The 21,168-nt window shown below is 40.2% G+C and overlaps 1 protein-coding gene and 1 pseudogene across 1 annotated transcript in view; one reads left to right on the top strand and one right to left on the bottom strand.

Annotated features, from left to right (window-relative positions):
- Nucleotides 1-18,172, bottom strand: part of SUMO1 (small ubiquitin like modifier 1) — a 29,125-nt gene extending 10,953 nt beyond the window's left edge. Inside the window, exons 1-2 of the mRNA XM_025893206.2 lie at nt 17,780-18,172; nt 3,004-3,078 (exon numbers count right to left, since the gene is read on the bottom strand). Coding sequence (XP_025748991.2) covers nt 3,004-3,078; nt 17,780-18,157 — 453 coding nt within the window. The 5' untranslated portion in view covers nt 18,158-18,172. The remainder of the gene's footprint in view (nt 1-3,003; nt 3,079-17,779) is intronic.
- Nucleotides 18,173-19,987: 1,815 nt separating this feature from the next.
- On the top strand, nt 19,988-20,784 carry LOC112807646 (small ribosomal subunit protein uS2 pseudogene; annotated as a pseudogene).
- The last annotated feature ends 384 nt before the right edge of the window (nt 20,785-21,168 follow it).

Below are 21,168 nucleotides of genomic sequence, written 5' to 3'. Positions count from 1 at the left end.
TGACAAAAGATTTGAAAAGACATTTCTTCAAAGAAGTACAAATGGCCAGTAAGAACATAAAAAGATGCTCAACATCTTTTTTTTTTTTAAGATTTTATTTATTTATTTGAGAGAGAGAATGAGATAGCATGAGAGGGGGGAGGGTCAGAGGGAGAAGCAGACTCCCCGCTGAGCAGGGATCCCGATGTGATGCTCAACATCTTTTTGGAAGAGCATGTGACTCTTGATCTCAGGGTCATGAGTTCGAGCCCCATGTTGGGTGTAGAGATTACACACATACATACATAAGCACAATGAGATACCGCTTCAACACACACCAGGATGACTATAATAAAAAAAGATAGATAACAACTATTGACCAGAACATAGAGAAACTAAATCTTCACACACTGCTGCTGGCAACATAAAATTGTAAAGCCACTACTGGAGACCATTTGGCAGTTCCTCAAAAAGTTAAAGTCTACTATATTAGATCCAATAATTCCACACCTAGATATATATCCAAGAGAATCGAACACATACATCCACATAAAACTTGTATGTGAATGTTCTGAGCAACATTATAATAACCAAATGAGGAAACAACCCAAATGTCTGTTAACTGATAAATGGATAACAAACTGTGGTATATCCATACAATGAAATATAATTCAGCCATAAAAAAGAATACTGATGCATGCTACAACTTGGATGAACTTTGAAAATATGCTAAATGAAAGAAACCAGACACAAAAGACCACATATCATGATTCCATTTAAATGAAATGTCCAGAATAGGCAAATCCACAAACACAGAAAATAGATTAATGGTTGCTAGAGGCTGGTGGGAGAGAGGAGGATTAGGGAGTACAGCTAATGAATACAGCATGTCTTTTTGGGATGATGAAAATGTTCTGAAACTAAATAGTGGTAATGGTTGTATAGCATATTCTTATGAACATACAAAAGTCACTGAATCATATACTTTAAAACGGTGATTTTTAGGGTGCCTGGCTGGCTCAGTCAGGAGAGCATGCAACTCTTGATCTCAAGGTTGTTAAGTTCAAGCCCCATGTTGGGTATAAAAATTACTTAAAATAATAAATGAACTTGGGGGGCACCTGAGTGGCTCAGTAGGTTGGGGTGTCCCAACTCTTGATTTCAGCTCAGGTCATGACCTCAGGGTCCTGGGATTGAGCCCTGTATTGGGCTTCCTGCTCAGCAGGGAGTCGGCTTGTCTGCCCTCCCCCCTGCTCACACACGTGCACTCCCTCTCTCTCAAATAAATCTTTTCAAAAACATAAAAATAAACTCGGCGGGGGGTGGGAGGATGGGTTAGCCTGGGTATTAAAGAAGGCATGTTCTGCATGGAGCACTGGGTGTTACACGCAAACAATGAATCACGGAACACTGCATCAAAAACTAATGATGTAATGTATGGTGATTAACATAACATAATAATAAAAATAATAAATAAATAAAAATAAACTCAGGGCACCTGGGTGGCTCAGCTGGTTAAGTGTCTGACTCTTGATTTCAGCTCAGGTCATGATCTCAGGGTCCTGGGATCTAGCCCTGCATCAGGCTCAGTGCAGAGTCTGTCCCTCTCCCTCTGCTCCACCCCCCCAACCTACTCTACCTCCCTCCCCCTCTTGATCTCTCTCTTTCTCTCTCAAATAATGAAACCTTAAAAAAAAAAAATGCACTCTTTAATAAATAAATAAAATGGTGATTTTTATATGTGAATTAGACATTAATTTAAAATTTTCAAAATAAGGGCGCCTGGGTAGCTTGGTTGGTTAAGCATCTGCCTTTGGCTCAGGTCATGATCCTGGCGTCCTAGGACTGAGTCCCACATGGGGCTCCCTGCTCAGCGGGGAGCCGGCTTCTCCCTCTGCCTCTGCTGGCTCCCCCTGCTGTGCTCTCTCTCTCTGTCAAATAGATAAATAAAATCTCTAAAAAAAAAAAAAACTTAAAAAATAAATAAAATTTTCAAAACAAGATAATCATAGAAAATGGGAAAAGGATATGAATAAAGAATCTAAACGTAGTAGGTCAGTAGTAGCCTAATGCTACATCACAATGCCTACTTCACTCACTTCATCTCATCACGTATGCATTTTATCATCTCACATCATCACAAGGATGAGTACAGTATAAGAAGATATTCTGAGAGAGCACATTCACGTGACTTCTATTACTGTATATAGTTATAATTGTTCTATTTTATTATTAGCTATTATTGCTAATGTCTTACTGAGCCTAATTTACAAATTAAAACTTTACCAGAGGTATGTATGTGTAGGAAAAAACACAGTATTTATAGGGGTTCAGTACTATCCACAGTTTCAAGTATCCAATGGGGGTCTTGGAACATATCCCCACAGATAAGAAGAGACTACTATATGAAGATTCATTCCTCCAACAATTTTCAACTAACCTTATTATCAGTTAATATCTCAAAAAAGGTCAATAAAGATACAGTCTGAGAAAAAGAGGCGCCAGGAAAGAGAAAGGGGTCAGGAAAAGGGCTGAAAGGCCCTTTGATTTTAGTATTTACTGTATTTGCCACTGAAGATGCTAACCAAAAAAAAAAGTTTTTATTTAGAGAAATTAAGATAATCTAAATCTGCCTAGTAAATTAATAAAACAGTATCAGCCTCTTCTACCTCCAACAACAGATGCACATATAGTAAATGAAAATGCCATTTTTATTTTATTTTAAAGATTTTATTTATTTATTTGAGAGAGAGAAAGCACGTGAGTGTGCATGTTCGCAGGAGGGGGAGAGTGCAGAGGAAGAGGGACAAGCAGACTTCCCACTGAGGGAGAGCCCAACACTGGCCCGATCTCAGGACCCCAAGATCATGCATGACCAGAGCTGAAGTCAGACGGTTAACTGGCTGAGCCACCCAGGTGCCCCCAAAATGCCATTTTTAAATAATTTGCCTTATTTAAATAATTTTTCCAGTGTCAGAAATTACTCACTTTAGAGAGTTAAAGGAGAAAAATAATGAAACTCACCTGTCCAATGACTTTGAGTTTAATGTATTCTCCTTCCTTCTTATCCCCCAAGTCCTCAGTTGAAGGTTTTGCCTCCTGAAAGAAACGTACATTTAAAAAGTTCCTATATGCTATTTTAATTACTTACTTAATGAGTACCCATCATTCTGAGTACAAAATCTGCACCTGAGAATATTAAAAGCATTTATTTTCTCTGCCACGCCAATTAAGCAAAAAAAGTCCTAAGTCAATTACTGTTTCAAAAACCAATGCAGTAGAAATCAAAAAAGAGATCTCTTTTATTAGAATACTCTACAATGATGGTTCTAAAACTGCACCAGGCATAGGAATCACCTGAAGGACTTTTTAAATGCCTGCTGGGCCCCACGCACAGCTTTTTATTCAGTAGGTCTGGGCTAGGGCTGTAATTTGCATTTCTAGTAAGTTACCAATTGCTGCTAATGCTGCTGGGTAGAGGAACAACCTAGAAACCACTACCCTACAGTCAGCTCCTATTTTTAGTTAGAAGTAGCTTGTTCTCCATAAATCCTTAAACATTCTGAATCCAAGATTCTCTTCTCACAGCCTATCAGGAGAAGTTATCTACTCCAATTGCAAAACTGTACCCAGAAACATAAATTAACCATATAACCATAAGCAAAGTCTATTTGGGAAGGAAAATTAAAGAGTATATTAGCCCAATGTACTCTAGAGTCAAATCAGCTTTATATCATCTACTTATTTTAGACTATCTGAAGCAGTCTATCCAATTTTAAAGAGTAGGTTTGGCTGAAAAAACTTAGGGGAGTAAGTGGAGTAAGTAAAAAGTACAGCGTAGGTAGGGAAAGAAAAGAGCAGACAAAATTCAAAGGGAGAAAAGAGGGTTATAAAATAATTTCAAATGAAAGGTTATTGAAATGAAAATGAAGTTAAAAGAATTAATTAGTTAAAACAATTTCATCACGAAGTACCTAAGAAAAGCAAGCCATTTTACTAAAGAAAGTAGCCTGGAAAATTTCACTCAATAATGTGTTAAAAATAGCTTTCCTGTGTACCTTACCTTAATTTGGCCACCAAATTAGCCACTTATTTAAATATATACTCTTTTGTAAAACATGTAACAATTTCTGTTAATCCACACTTTTTAAGAATATAACCAACTATGTTGTATTTTACAAGTAAAATAACAGGGCCATTATTACCTGTGTATCTCCTGCCAGTAACTTAAAATTAAAAGTCTTCAACATTCAAAATTTAACAGAACATATTAAACTACAAGTAGCTTTTAACTTTAAGATACAGGATAGAGTCCACTGTAATGCTTAGACAACAGAATTGACTTCGTTAGTGTAAATCCTTGCCTGTTTTTCATTCTGCAGTTCTTTCAACATTTGCTGACTACTGCATATTATGGCAGCAGACAAAATGAACCTTCTTTAGTGAGACAGTATTTCACCTGAAAACTAGAAGACTGTCTTTAAATATAGTCTCACCACCACATTTCTATGAATTTATATTCATAGTAAACAGTTGCTTCTTCCTTTAAGTATCTAGAAAGAATAAGGACAGTTTATTCCATGCAGTGAAGAGCAATAAAGAGCAATGAAACCCAGAGTTCTCTTTTACTGTGAGGAAAAGGGGTGTTAGGAAGCGGTTGTTTGAATCAACACAAAGGAGGAGAACCCTCCACCCCACCCCCAGCAGCAATTCATCAGCACAATGGGAGTGATTTTGCTCCAGTTTCTTAGCTAAGATAGCTATAGAAGCTACTCAAGGACAAAAGAGTTCTTTCCTCTCCTCCAATCAGTTCTTTCCTCTCCTCCAATCCCTCGCCCACACTGCTTTTCTAAAGCACAGCTTCTCTGATTGGATAACTATGTCTATCAAAAAGCATTAGTAGCTCCCAGTACTTTAAGGCCTAGAACCAAACTCCATAGCACCTAATTCAGTTCCTCCCTTACCAAACTCAATTCTCATTTTTCCCTCACCACTTTCTTTACACACCTGAGGATTCGGATAAGTTGGACTATTTGTTGTTCCCCCATAAGTCTATCAGCATTCTTCCACCTTCAGCCCTTTGTGGTCCCTGTTTCCTTTATCTAGAATATATATCCTCCCTCAACCTCTCCTGAGATCACCTCACAGAAATCCATCCCACACATCATTTGTAGTATTAAAAAAAAAAAAAACTCTTCCAGGAACCACAGCACCCCCTAATCTTCCAACTGGGACTAATATTTTCCTTTCATGCTTGTATTTGCAATTTATTCGTATCTTTCATGGCATTTATTTTCAATTTTAAAATACTCCCTCCTCAACCATCTTCTCTAGTAGTCCTCATCTTTTTCTTCAAACTTCTTACAAGCGTACTTAGCATTAACTGTCTCCACTTTCACCCTTAACCCACTATAATCTGGTTTATACATTACCATTTCACTTGACACTGCTCTCACCAAGGTTACCAGTTACAAGGTTACCAGACTCCTTATTGCTAAATCCATCAGTTTCAAATCTCATTTTTAACTCTAACACAATAGACAGTGATGCCTTCTTCCTTGGATACTTTCTACCTTTGGCCTCCAAGTTTCCACTCTCCTCTCATCTTGATTAATTCCTTAAATGCTGGGGCTCCTCTGGTTCCATGTTTTCAATCCTCTGCTCTGTCTCCTTCACTGACCCATGATTCCAACCACTTTTCAGATACTAATGACTCACAGTCATCCTCTCCAACCAGACAACTTTTCTGAGTTTTACACTTATTTATCCAAGTGCTTGACCATCTCCACTTTGGATGTCCCATGGGTACCTGAATATAAGTATCTAAAACTGAATGCATGATCTCTAACTCCTCTGTTAGATTTAACTTCTCCTTCCTGAAAACCACAATAAAAAAAGAAAAACAATTCCTCCTGGATTCCCAATTACAATAAATGATTACCATACACTCAACTGCCCAAAACAGAAACTCAGGTGTCATCTTTGGCTTAGTCTTCCTCTCTTAAATCTCACAATCATTCATCATTCTGACAAAGTTATATCTTGGTGGCTCTCAAGTTTATTCTTCTCTCCATTCCACTGCCTTCTTTCAGGACTCGTTGTTGTGCATGAATATTACTGCAACAGATGCCCCCAGTCTTCCTTCAATTCTCCAAACTACCACCAGAGCCATCTCTTTAAAATGCAATCTGATTTGCCCAGAATCTTCAGACAGAATCTTAAGTTCAAATTCCTTAGCTGACGTACACGGATCCTTCATGTACTAGTCCCTACCTAGCAATCCAGCCTTGTTCTCCTACCTCTCTTCCCACTAACACCCTTTGCTGCAGCCATACTGATATACAACCCTTACACATGGCACCCTCTACCGTATCTCCACCATCTCCGTTCAGTTAATCACCTCTGCTTAGAATGCCCTTTCTTACCTTGCCCTTTCAATACCACTCAAACATCACTTCCTACAAAATGATTTCTCTAATCACCCTCTTAAACATTCCCATAATGCTTACTTTTATCCATTAATCTTACTTTTATCTACTAATGCTTACTTTTATCTATAATAACCACATACTTGCATATCTGTATCTTCTACCAGATTGAGTTCCTCACTGGCATACTTCATTGTATTTCTAATCAAGCACAATGCCCGGTACTTTGAAGATATTCAATATGCTTGTTAAATAAATTAATGTTTTCTATGACAGTTTTGTCTTGGCTTCCCTACAAGTTTACAAGGAGAGGACCCAATTTTTTTCATCTTTATTATCTCTGTAATGCCAGGCAAATACTAGGCAATTATTTAAAGCTTGTTGAATAAAATTAACATTATTTTCTGTATCATACCACAAAATCTTAATAATGCTTCATACTTCTACTATACACAATAGTTAGTCCAAATAAAAATCCTTACAGTTTTTTATATTCACAGTTGGAAATAAAAGATAATTCACTTCAACTGCATAAGAACATGTGAACAACTAGGATATGAAATTTCCAAAACTACGCTGCCAGTTTCCCTAGTCACTACATTTTGGTGATCTCTTCCCAACTGTGAAGCACTATGGCAATGTCATCTGTATCACTTGTTTAATAGCCTCATGCTTGCCTAACGCAGTCATCCAACTTTTCATGTACCTTCTTTTTTTCTTTTGACAAACTAGTCTGAAAAACGAGAAGATCTTGGACAAAAAAGGCCAAAGACTGTCTCCAGTGATCTCAGTGTCTTTTGTATGTCTTCTTTCCTTCTCTCCCCTGTAAAAAAGCAGCTAATACAGAATGGTATGGGACAAAACAGTGAAAGCATTCATTCAGCACTGGGTCTGGGGACACTAGGTCATCAGAGAAAACAGAATCCCAGAGAGGGCTGGTTGATTTGGCTGGAAAGGATACATAGCCCTAGAACAGAAGAAATTGGTAATAGAAAGAAAAGTAAATATATGTATGAGATCAAAGAGAGGAACCAGAAACCTCTAAATTTTCAGGTGTCATCCAGAGCCTGAATCATGGTAAATGGAATGGTAAAGGAATTTACCAGGCACGAGGCACTATCAACTCTTCCAAGACATAGAGGGAACAGCTTGAAAATAGAAGATGGCTGGATTTGGAAAGAGAACTAGACTGGAAAGAACAAAAAACCTAACAAATGTACAAAATTCATGAGAAGAATTTTACTGTGCCATTTCAAAGTCAAAAGAACAAGAACTTTGCTTAGAAGTATTGGCAACGGAAGGAAGGAAGGAAGGAAGGAAGGAAGGAAGGAAGGAAGGAAGGAAGGAAAGAGAGAAAGAGAGAAAGAGAGAGAGAAAGAAAGAAAGGAAAGAAGAAAAAAGGAAAGAAAGAAAGAAAAGAAAAAAGAAAAAAGCAGCATTAGCAATCAGTATGCTGACAATTTAATCACATGAATGGAGCATCACACTTAACTACCTCCAATTTGTCAATGACCCTTCCAAGCTGTACAAGAATTGTTCATTCTTGGGGGGTGGGGGGGAAGAGGCAGGAATCCTAGAGAAATATATATTTACTTTTATATGATGGCATTAACAAATCTTCATTTTTTAAGGTGTGATAACAGTATTGTTAAACAGTATTTTTACTGGTTTTTTACAGTATTTTTTAAATGTGTAACAGCATTGTTAAAACAAAAAGTTCTCTTTTAGAGATACATACTGAAACATTTACAGATGAAATGATGTAATGTCTGCCATTGCCTTCAAAATATGAGTGGATTGGAGCAGTGTAGATGAAATAAAATAGGCCAGAAGATCGGTATATGGGTACAATTACAAACACACATTAAAGTTTTCCATAAAACCTTTCATAGAAAATGCATTCACTCAAAATTTCAAAAAAATCTCTTAACCATAGGCCTGACTACAATACTTCAGCTTATTTCATTTTATTTCCTAATGAAAAAAGTTCAACATGGGTAAGCAGAATAATTCTAATACTTACATCCATTATTAAAATATACAAAACCCGGGGCGCCTGGGTGGGCTCAGCCGGTTAAGCCTCTGCCTTCGGCTCAGGCTCAGGTCATGATCCCGGGATCCTGGATCAAGCTCGGAACTGGGCTCCCCGCTCAGCCAGGGTACTGGGATCAAGCCCCACATCAGGCTCCCTGCTCAGCAAGGAGCCTGCTTCTCCCTCTCCCTAATAAATAAATAAAATCTTTAAAAATATACATACAAAACCCAATTTACAATAACATCATCTCCCTCCTATTTCAATGTATTTACCACAATTCTAAAAACACAAAAATACACACACACTTTCAGTTTCATGCTACGTATGTTCAAACTTAAGACACAGTACTGGAGATTTGGAATGGAACCAACCAGACTTGGCCCATAACTTCAAGGTTTAAGTCAAGCTGTCCAGACACCAGATCTTCTGCAAATTTACATTCAACCCTAGAATTGTGGTTAAACACTACATATGCAACTTCTCAGGAACTAAAAATTATAATTGAAAAATCTCACTGGTTGTGTAAAACTACTCTTTAAGCCTAGACTATGGACCTAAGCAAAGCCTGGAACACACTGGCTTGACTGCATACAAAAGTCCCAGCAAACAGATTCAGAGGTATGGCAGACATTGTTAATTAACTATTCAACATCCTTTTCCCCCTTTTTCCTTACAAAGAGAAGCCTAGATTTGCCCAGCTAAAAAATACAAGCATTTCTCAGCTTCTCTTATGGCCATGTGACACAGTGCCGGCCAATGAGATAAAAGGTGACAGACTTTTTGTTGGCACATACTTTTTCCCTTTGCTCCATCCCTTTCTTCCGCCTGGAACTAGGCACAAAGTAACTTCTTTGTGCCCACAGGAGACAGGCATGAGAATGAAGACATCTGTTATGGATGGGGGAAAAAGGAGTATGACAGCATTGTGGGGCTGCCTTAGTAGAGCTGAACTACTATTATCCAGACTTCTTGTTTCATGAGAAAAATAAACTGCTACTTGTTTAACGTACTATATACATCAGGTTTTCTGTTATTCAGCCCAAAAGAAATCCAAGCAGACATAGAAGGTGCTGTAAATAGGTATCATTTGCTTTATATTAAAAACAGAACCTAGAAAACTACCTCAATATGCATCAAAAGCAGAATGGATAAATAAATTGTGGTACAATCTACAGTGGAATGCAATTTAGCAATGCAATTTAACAACATACAACTATACACAATATGGACAAATCTCCAAACAATGCTGAGCAAAAGAAGTCATACAGAAGTACATACAATATGACTCTCATTTATGTAACACTGTAACATATAAAAACAGGCAAACTAGTCTAGTAGTCGGGGCAGTGGTTCTTAACCTGAGTACTGGCTGCATGGATGTGTTCAGTTTGTGAAAATTCAAACTGTACATTTATGTGCACTTTTTGATACATTAATCTTTGGTAAAACTGTGAAAAATAACTGGGCCTAGATATTGAGAACAGAGTCCAGCAAACAAAACTCCAGTTTTCGTTCAGATTCTTATTAGCTCAGTAAAGGCAATCGAATGCAAAAATAATGGTCAAAATAAAAAAGTGTAACAAAGGGACGCGGACGGGCTGCCGCCGCCCAGCGGATCTGTCAGCCGGACCCCCGCCCGGGGCCGGGGCCGGGGCCGGGGCCGGGCCCGGGGCACGGCTGGGCTCCGCAGGCCGGGGCCCCTTGACAGGAGAAGGGGGACGAGAGTCCCCTCCCCCATTTGCCGAACCGAGCCGTCTTTTATCGCAGTTTTCCCGGCCCGCTGACTACCGTCTTCTGGTGACATGAAACTTAAGGTTTTGACCTTTAGGAGAGAGCCAATTCTGGAGAACAACCTAACTTCTTTGATTGAACACTCACATATGCATTGGAACATGATAGGAGATTAAGGTTTAATAATGATAAAATGAAGACCATAATAAAACAGTCCCCTTACTTAGCCCAGCAACTCTTACCTTTCTTACCTACTTGATGAAGAGGTCTTTTGAAAGGTGTACTGCAAGGAATGCAATGCAGTCTGTAAATTAACACTTTTATCAAGGTGGATATTACTATCCCTTATTCATCGAAAAAGTTTTAATTCTAAGTATTTTTTTCTCATTGAGTATTAACAAAAAGGAGAAAAATTAATGTCCCAAACTTTTGAGATAGATTTGGCTCTAGTAAGTATTTAGACATTATTTGCGTATGTAGGGGAGAAGAAATGAGACCATCATTTCCAGCTAAAATTATTTTTTTACCTCTGTCAAAAGATTTCTTGCAGTTTGTCTTATTACTAATAACCTGAGCCCCTTTAATGCAGAACTAACTCACCAGAAATGTGAGAGTATATGTTCTTGCCTTGTTTAAAAATATATCTCACAGATTTCTGATGTCTTTTTTTTTTGAGCTATACACAATGAAAATATTGACAAAATAAGTTTAAACCTTTTATGTTAAAGTTACTGTGCAAGGTGACAAGTTAGTTGCTTTTTTTTGCTTTATTATTACTGAAATTCAACATTTATAATTTCTATTTGGGTCTATTTCTTGATTACTAATACATGGAATTCATGCAAAACCTTTATGAGTAAAATACTTAAATTAGCATATCAATGATTATAGGTCCCCCTTAATTCTGTGGAACTTTGAAAAATATATTTATTGTATTCTTGTGATTGAACTTTTGTGTTTTGAAGAAATATAAACTACCTGGAAAAAAAAAAGTGTAACAAATACAACGAATCCTTAAATAAACTGAAGTTATGTTGCAGGAATATCCACAATTTAAACTAGTAAGGGAGTGCCTGGCTGGCTGAGTAAGAAGAGCATGCAACTCTTGATCTCGAGGTCATGAGTTCAAGTACCACATTGGGTGTTGAGACTACTTAAAATAAATTAATTTGGGGGGGGGCTGGGTGGCTCAGTCATTAAGCATCTGCCTTCGGCTCAGGTCATGATCCCAGGTTCCTGGGATCAAGCCCCGCATCAGGCTCCCTGCTCAGCAGGAAGCCTGCTTCTCCTTCCCTCACTCCCCCTGCTTGTGTTCCCTCTCTCGCTGTCTCTGTCACATAAATAAATAAAATCTTTTTCAAAAAATAAAATAAATTAATTTTCTTAAAAAGTTTAACTGTAGGGGCGCCTGGGTGGCTCAGTCGTTAAGCATCTGTCTTTGGTTCAGGTCATGGTCCCAGAGTCCTGGGATCGAGCCCCATATTGGGCTCCCTGCTCCGCAGGAAGCCTGCTTCTCCCTCTCTCACTCCCCCTGCTTGTGTTCCCTCTCTCGCTGTGTCTGTCAAATAAATAAATAAAATCTTTAAAAAAAAAAAATTAACTGTAAAAGTTAGATGCTCAGTAACAGGATGTGTGAACGTACTCACATGACTTTTTTAAAGAAGGAGAGTATCAGAAAATGACCTCCCAAAAAACACTTTACAGAAAATTCTAAAGTGGGATACTAAACCTATCTCAGAGAAAATTATCCATAACAATCCCAATGTCCTAGAAGAAGCAAATGACTTGATCTTAGAGATAAAGTTACCAGATCTACTGCTAATAGAAAAAAAGATCAAGAAGGAATGTAGGGGCGCCTAGGTGGCTCAGTCATTAAGGTCTGCCTTCGGCTCAGGTCATGATCCCAGTGGGATTGGGCCCCGCCTTGGGCTCCCTGCTTGGCGGGAAGCCTGCTTCTCCCTCTCCCACTCCCCCTGCTTGTGTTCCTTCTCTCGCTGTGTCTCCCTCTGTCAAATGAATAAATAAAATCTTAAAAAAAAAAAAAAAAGGACTGTAAAAGGGCGCCTAGGTGGCTGTTGGTTAAGCATCTGCCTTGGGCTCAGGTCAGGATCCCGGGGTCTTGGGATGGGGCCCCATATCAGGCTCCCAGCTCAGTGGGGAGCCTCTTCTCCCTCTCCTGGCTGTCTGTGCTCTCTCTCTCTCTCTCTCTCTCTCAAAAAAAATAAAATCTTTAAAAAAAATAAAAAGGAATGTAAAAACATCATGAAAACTACTCCATGACAACCAACCCTTCCTCAATAGCGAAGAAACATCATGGAGGCTGAAAGAGGAGGAGGAAGATACCAGCTGCTTCAAGTTTTTGAGGCAGCTTTCCAATTCTAGGGCCTAGAATGGTCCTTAGTACATATTGCCATTCAATAAATACACGTTAGGTGAATGAATCTGACCACTCATTCCTTCAAAAACTAAGTATTTAGTCACTGTGCTGGGCAATTTAGGAACAAAGAATGAAAAAAACCTGATTCCTGACCCTCAAAAGCAGTCTAATAGAGAAAAACACTTAAGTAAATAATTGTAACACTATATATACAAGCTATAATAGAGACATTTTCAGCTTTGCTGGCAGTATCATAACCAATGAGGTTTATTCCAGGCGAGATTATTGCTAATATAACAGAGACCTTCTAACTGCTAAGGGGGCTAACAGGTATAAAGACATATTTGACAACTGCTTTACAGTTCTGAATTTGAACTATTCAACTAACCTTCATGAGTACTCCAACCATAACAATCATACTCGGTTTTCAAAATACTATTAAATATTGTTTTGGTGACATTTTATTTGCAATGTTTTATTATAACCTGTATGTCTGCAACATCCACTAGCAGCACCTCATATATCTATCAGAGAGAAGAGAGACTGTATCAATCCTCTCCTAGGGCATAGAATGCTTACTGTATGTATCCCTAACTACATGCTCAAGTCATAGCTACAGTTTACCAATCTTATTATGTGACATAAATAGTAGTATATGTAATTATGAATTTTAATATATATCCAATTCATCATATTCTCCTATCTCAAGCTAACAGTAATATCAGTAAACATCAACATCAAGCAAGATATAAAGAATATTGCAGGGAATAATGCTATCCTGACAGAAGAAATACCATTAATGTGGTAGATTAAAGGTAATCATAAATTCTTTGTTACTGGGGGCACCTGGGTGGCTCAGTTGGTTAAGCGACTGCCTTCGGCTCAGGTCATGATCCTGGAGTCCCGGGATCGAGTCCCACATCAGGCTCCCTGCTCAGCAGGGAGTCTGCTTCTCCCTCTGACCCTCTTCCCTCTCATGCTCTCTGTCTCTCATTCTCTCTTTCTCAAATAAATAAAATCTTTAAAAAAAAAAAAAAATTCTTTGTTACTGTTCCCATTGAGAAATGAAATCTAAATGCCTTTCTCTTGTTGACTATAGTTAATACTGTACTGCTTATATGAAAATTGCTAAGAGATTAGATCTTAAGTTCTCATTACAAGAAAAAAAATTGTAGGGGCGCCTGGGTGGCTCAGTTGGTTAAACCGCTGCCTTCAGCTCAGGCCATGCCCCACATCGGGCTCCCTGCTCATGCAGGAAGCCTGCTTCTCCCTCTGCCTGCCGCTCCCCCTGCTTGTGCTCTCTCCCTCTCTCTCGCTCTGTGTGTCAAATAAATAAAATCTTTAAAAAAAAAAAAAAAGAATTCCTTCTTAAAAAAAAAAGAAAAAACTGTAACTGTGTTGTTAAATAGACATATTGGGGTGATCAATTCACAATACAGACACAAATATCAAATCATTATGCTGTACATCTGAAGCTAACATATTATATGTCAATTACCTCCCCAAAATAAATAAATAAATAAATGCCTTTCCCTTGAATTTGGGCTGGTCTTAGTGCTCTGCCTGACCAACAGAATGCAGAGGTGACTTCCAAGGTGAGGTCCTAAGGAAGCTTGAGGTTTCCAACTAGGGTTCTCTGGGAACATTCACACTCTTGTGAGGCTGAGCCACCACAGATCAATACCCTAGAGTCCCTATATTGCACAAAACACATGGCCTCAGAGAGGCCTTGCGACTTTAGAGAGCCCATCCATTTCAACCCCCAACCATATAATCCCAGCTGAGGGCCCACACACCAAAGAGCAGTGGTTAAATTCAGCCCACGGAGCCCTGCCCAAATTGCAGATATATGAGCAAAATATAAAACTGCTGATTTAAGCCACTAAGTTTTGAGGTGGTTTGTAAGGTACAAACAGATAACCAGAATTACACAATGCTTCCAAATCCTTGACTAAAAGGAAAATAAAAGAAAATCATTTAGACTCTCTCTGAGGTGGGAGTGGGGAGAGTGAACCTGCTCACAACAGATCCAGTTAGCATTTCAAGTGAATCAGTCATCCAATTATTAGAAATTAACAGACCTGAATTAAAGAACCTGAAGTTCATGCTCCCTTTGATGACTTGGGCATGGGGGATAAGGGGGGTGGAACACTATAAACCTGAATACAGGGAAGAAGGGAAAATATTTGTTCAAATTACCCATACCCATTTTGATAGTAAGCTTCTGGTTCTATTTAAGTGCTTAGATTTGCTGCAAGGTGAGACCAGGCTAAAGGAGACCACCCAATGAGATCTATTATTGGTTAAAGGCTAGTCTTTATCCTTTCTGAGGGATCATGTACCTCTGATGAAAGCTATGGGCCCTTTCTCTCTAAAAGAAAAAATACATGTGTACAAATACTCAGAAAACACCATACAATTTCATTGGATTTTCGGCCCTTAGGGTCCATGAATTTTGGGTTTAGAACCTGTTTTAGAGGATTATTCAGTAATGGTTCACAAATCCACTAGATAATGCTGGCATTGTTAGAATTATAAGAAAGTATTTCACTCAAATTCACAAAATAATAATTTTTCACTCATCAATGGAGAATCCAGCGATTTAAGTCTTGTTTGATTTTAATGTCCACCTATTTTTTAACCTAAAATTGTTACTCAACTGCAATATCTTAGCACCAGACAACAAACTTCTGAGAAGCGCCTCAGAAAAGGCATCCTTCTTAAAAAATCTTGGTTTAAGCTAATATTGCCTCTTGGGCTGTGGTTCAGTCTCATGCTGCTGATATTGCACAGTAATAACTTGAGATTCTTACTCTTGCTCATAAGGCTCTTAAGGGTAAGAGTTCAGCTTCATACCACTTTAAATCCTTAGCACCCAACACTGATATTGTACTGGGTCTTGATTATTAATAACTATGCTGGTAAAACAGACTAGAGCAACAGTTCTCAAACTTTTTGGTCTCATTACTCTTTTACACTCTTAGAAATTATTTAGAACCCCATAAAGCTTTTGTTAGGTTGGTTATATTTATTGAGGTCTACAGTATCAGACATTGAAACTGAGAAATGTTTTAAGTATTCATTAATTCATTCAAAAATAACAATAAACCCACTATATATCAGCAGAGAACATATTTTTTATTGAAAATGTTTTTGAAAACAAAACTAGCGAGGGACACCTGGGTGGCTCAGTGGTTGGGCATCTGCCTTCAGCACAGGTCATGATCCCAGGATCCTGGGATCAAGTCCCACATCGGGCTCCTTGCTCAATGAGGAGCCTGCTTCTCCTTCTGCTTGCCGCTTCCCCTGCTTGTGCTCGCTTGCTCTTTCTCTCTCTCTGACAAATAAATAAATAAAATCTTAAAAAAAAAAAAAAAACCTAGCGAGAACAACGCTATTTTGCATTTTTGTAAATCTCTTTAATGCCTGGCTTGTAAGAGAAAGCAGCTAGATTTTCACATCTGCTTCTACATTTCAATCTGTTGTGATATCACAGGTCATGTTAGTGTTTAGAAAACACCAGTGAACATTCATGAAAGGATGAAAATGAAAAAGACAATAATTCCTAGTATTATCATGAAAATAATTCTGACCTCAAGGACCTTCTAAAAAAGAAGCTGAAGAACATCTGGCCACCTGTTGGTGTACCAAGTTCGTTATTTCTTCCTTCATGTCTCTCTTAATGACTGGAATTCAAATGGAGCAATAAATTCTGCAATTTAGTTTATAATTCTTTCTGTACATTGCTCTTTCATCAGACTATAGTAAATTTCAACATGCTTCCTAACATCCAAATAAAAGGCTGATGAAACTAAGCATTTACCTGTTCTTTCCTCCCTGGTAACTAAGTAAACAACTATCCAGGGAGATACTTATAATGCCACTTATAATTCCCATACCAATTTAGGAATTAATCTAGACTGTTAGTTAAGAAGATCCATCCAAAACTAATCTAGATTATGATTAAGCTTTAAAAACATCAGTGTACATTTGCCCAATAGTACAAATCCATAAAAGCCTCACTTGCTCTCACCCAGTGGTACAAAACTGAACCGGGTTAAAAGCCAGGGGAATAACTGTGTTAAATTAGACGTTCAAGTACATTATGGAATTGAATGAAAAACAAATTTTCTAGATAACTATCACTAAACGAGCAAAAGATCCAAAAAGACTTTTAAAAGTCAAAGTCATCTGAGCAAACAAAACGAAGTCCAGACAAAAACCTTATGAATTAAAAACTAGCTATAAACGTGGTTAACTGAAGAAGGATGAGGAAGAAAAACTTACCAAGCAAAACTGAACACTCATGATCGAGTGCAAATCCCAAGTAAATTCTTGATATTAACACTGAGATGGAACACTCTTATAAGCAGCTTTCTGTGAATATTATGCAACTGCTCTACAAACACGAAGTTTTCCTATCCTTTCCCTCAAAAGTATCAGTCAGCTTGAGGTTAATGCCCAGATGAATGTTTTCTGTTGCTCTGGCAGTTTTGTTCTACTTTGTTTCTTGGTTATTCTGAGCGCTCTCTTACAACTGGAGAGTTGCTTAACCAATCCCGAGTAAGAAATGGGAAAGTACAAGAAAAGAGGCGACAGCTCTGCACCACCACACGGAAAAAGACTCAGCCGAGCAGCGGCGGCCCTGCCCTAGCTGCAATCCGAACGGAAAGCAAAGCTTTTTAGGTTCCCAGCAACACCAGACGTCTCCCGCCCCCACGTCCCCACTCCTGGACTATCTAAACACCGAGACCCAAAAAGTGGAGTCCACCCGCTTTTCAGGGCCAGAGAGTCTCCCGGGCTGGGATTCTCTCCCGTTACATAACTGGGGCCTAGCGCCCTGCTTCTGCAGTCACTCCCCAGGACAGGGAGACGGACGTGTTCCCCAGGGACCCTCTCAGGGAGGTGGAAGCTGGGCTCTGCACCTGGTCGACCCCGGAAAAAGAAGGGGGAAACACTCGAGGGAGGCCGCAATCAGAGACGCTGAGGCGCAGCGGGTGATAAGCAGGCCCGGAGAGGAGCAGGGCGGCTCCCGGAGGCCCGCGGCAGGCCCCGGCGTCTCCAACACTAGTCCACTCCCCTCCCTCTCCGGCCGAGTCCCACCGGCCGCCCCCTCCCCCATTCCGCGCTCCCCTCCCCCGCGTCTCCATCCCGGCCCCAGCCGAGAGGCAGGCGGAACAGCCGAGTAAGGCCTCGGCCACCGCCAAAGGACCGCTCCCAACCCAGTACCTGGTCAGACATGGTGACGGTGGCTTCACCCAGGGTCTCCGCACAGCAGCGGCCTCGGGTAGGCAGAACCTCGCTCCGGGGTTTACAAATCCGTCTATCTTCCCCACAGCACAACACCGCGGCTGGAGGGACTTCCGCTACGCGTTGCGTCACTTCCGCTACGCGTTGGGAGGAGGGATAGGGAAAAGAGGAAAGGCGAGGCGGGAAAACGGGTGGGGGAGCTGCCCCGAGGCGAGAGGGCCCAAGAGCTGCTTTTTTTGGTGGTCGCTCGAGTGAATTAACAACAGGCTCCTCAGCTCCACAGAGGACTAGATCTTTCGCTTCCGTCCGTAGCTTGTCCTCCAGGGGAAAAGTTCCGCGTCTAGTGTTTGGAAACATACTAACAGCCGCACTCCTGCCCCTCTGACACCTAGCACGTTTTTGGAAAGCTGAGCCAAGATATTTCTATTGTCTCTTCCTGGCCTTGCTCGTCAACTTCCCCAAGTACATTGGGTTGAATATTAGTGCTTTTTACCGTACAGCTAACTTTTGATTAATCGGCCACTCTGCCTAGCACATGACCTTGATTTTTTTTTTTAAAAAAGCAAAACAAAACAAAACGATCCCATTGGATACAATCTTGATGGCTACTGATGAAAGAGATTCTTGGGAAAGTTTTAAACCAGTGGGGAGGGGGAGGTAATTCTGACCCTTGAATTAGTTGCTTTAAGTTAAAGAATGATTCTTTATACGACTTCTTTAAAATACAGTGGTCCTGCTAGCATAAGGGTAGAAGATAAGGATTTAGACAATTGAAATAGAATTGAGATTCTGGAAATAATAAACCCTGACACACTGATTAATTTTTTACAAGAATATCAAGACAATTTAATGGTGAAAGAAATTTTTCAACAAATGTTACTGGGACAACCGGATATCCACGTGCAAAACACTGAATTTGGATCACTACCTCACAACATCTGAAAAATTAACTTTAGTGGACCAAAGGCCTAAATGTAAGCGCCAAAACTATAAAACTCTTAGGAGATGGAGCGCCTGGGTGACTCAGTTAAGCGAGGGACTCTTGATTTTGCTCAGGTCATGTTCTCGGGGTTGTGACATCAAACCCCATCTTGCCTCTGTGCTCAGCACAGTCCGCTTGAGATTCTCTCTCTCTCCCTCTCCCTCTGCCCTTCCCACCTGTGAACTCTCTCTAAATAAATAAGTAAAAAAAAAAAAAACTCAGGATAAAACATAGGCATAAATCTCCTTGGCCTTTGATTAGGCAATGGAAGCAACCAAAGAAAAATAAATTAAACTTCACCAAAATTAACTTTTGTCTTTTGTGTTGAAAAAATCTAAAAAATGAAGAAAATATTTGCAAATAATATATCTGACAAGGATCTAATATTCAGAATACACAAAGAACTATTACAGTTCAATCATAAAAATATAAATAATGCAATTTTTAAATGGGCAAAAGATCTGAATAGACACCACTCCTAAGAAAATCTGCAAATGGACAAATGGACATGAAAAATGTTCACCATTATTAGCCATCAGAGAAATGCATATTAAAACTACAATGAGGGGCACCTGGGTGGCTCAGTTGGTTGAGCTTCTGACTCTTGATTTCGGCTCAGGTCATGTTCACCAGGTCGTGGGATGAAGCCTCATGTCCGGCTCCCCAGTCAGCAGGCAGTCTGCTTCTCTCTCTCCTCCCCTCTGCCTGCTGGACTGTGCACATGGATGCTGCCTCTCTCTCTCTCTCTGTCTGAAGTGAATAAATTAAAACACACACACACAGGGCGCCTGGGTGGCTCAGTCGTTAAGCGTCTGCCTTCGGCTCAGGTCATGATCCCAGGGTCCTGGGATCGAGTCCCACATTGGGCTCCTTGCTCCGCGGGAAGCCTGCTTCTCCCTCTCCCCCTGCTTCTGTTCCCTCTCCGGCTGTGTCTCTCTCTGTCAAATAAATAAATTAAATCTTAAACACACACACACACACACACACACACACACACACACACAATGAGATACCACTTCATGCCTACTAGAATGTCTGTAATCAAAAAGACAGATGACAATAATTGACAAAGATATGGAGAAATTGGAACTTGTATACTGCTAAGTGGAAATATAAAATGCTTTGGACCTCTCTGTGCTACCCAGGGAGGGGTCCCTACAGTGTTGTTTTGCATTCCCATTGTAACCTAAAGGGAAACTTTCACAATGTCCAGAGACATTGATGTCCTCAAATTCCTTGCAGCAGGAACCCACTTAGGTGGCACCCACCTTGACTTCCAAATGGAACAGTACATCTACAAAAGGAAAAGCAATGGTATCTACATCATAAATCTGAAGAGAACCTGGGAGAAACTTCTGCTGGCAGCTCATGCCATTGTTGCCATTGAAAAGTCAGCTGATGTCAGTGTCATATCATCCAGGAATACTGGCCAGTGAGCTATGCTGAAGTTCGCTGCTGCTACCGGAACCACTCCTATTGCTGGAAGCCTCACTAACCGGATCCAGACTGCCTTCTGAGAGCTGAGAGTTACCGTGGCTACTGATCCCAGGACTGATCACCAGCCTCTCACAGAGGCATCTTACGTTAACCTGCCTACCACAGCTCCGTGTAACACAGAGTCTCCCCTGTGCTATATGGGCCTTGCAACAAGGGAGCTCACTCAGGGAGTCGGCTGTGGTAGATGCTGGCCAGGGAAGTTCTACGCATGTGTGGCACTATTTCCCATGAACACCCATGGGAGGTCATGCCTGATCTGTACTTCTACAGGGTCCTGAAGAGATTGAAAAGGAAGAGCAGGCCGCTGCTGAGAAGGCTGTGACCAAGGAGGAATTTCCGCATGAATGGACGGCTCCAGCTCCTAGATTTACTGCTATTCAACCTGAGGTTGCAGACTGGTCTTAACCGCGAGCAAGGGCCCTTGGTGCCTCTTCAGCATTTCCTTCCTGATGACTGGAGCCCTCAGCTGGCCACTGCAGGGTGCCTGGGTGGCTCAGTCTGTTAAGCGTCTGCCTTCTGCTCAGGTCATGATCCCAGGGTCCTGGGATCAAGCCCCGCATCGGGCTCCCTGCTCCGTGGGAAGCCTGCTTCTCCCTCTCCCACTCCCCCTGCTTGTGTTCCCTCTCTCGCTGTCTCTCTCTGTCAAATAAATAAATAAAATCTTAAAAAAAAAAAAAGAAGTGGACATCTTTAGGGGACCATTGTCCAGCCTACCACAATTAATTTTTTACTGTTTCATCAAGGACTTTCTTAGGTGAAACTAGTTTTTTTTTCAAGCGCATCACAGTGAGGAATACAATGAATGCTAGTATAGTTGGCATCACTGTCTTGATTCATGCTAAAATGCCAGCAGTTTTATAAACTATGGCTTTGCACTATCAGTGGTAAT

This window comes from Callorhinus ursinus, unplaced genomic scaffold (assembly GCF_003265705.2).
Source record: "Callorhinus ursinus isolate GAN/ISIS: 27379988/994484 unplaced genomic scaffold, GSC_fseal_2.0 scaffold2, whole genome shotgun sequence".
NCBI classification, from domain to species: Eukaryota; Metazoa; Chordata; class Mammalia; order Carnivora; family Otariidae; genus Callorhinus; species Callorhinus ursinus.
Note: the sequence above shows the minus strand (reverse complement) of the source record. Positions and strands in the feature narration are given on the sequence as shown.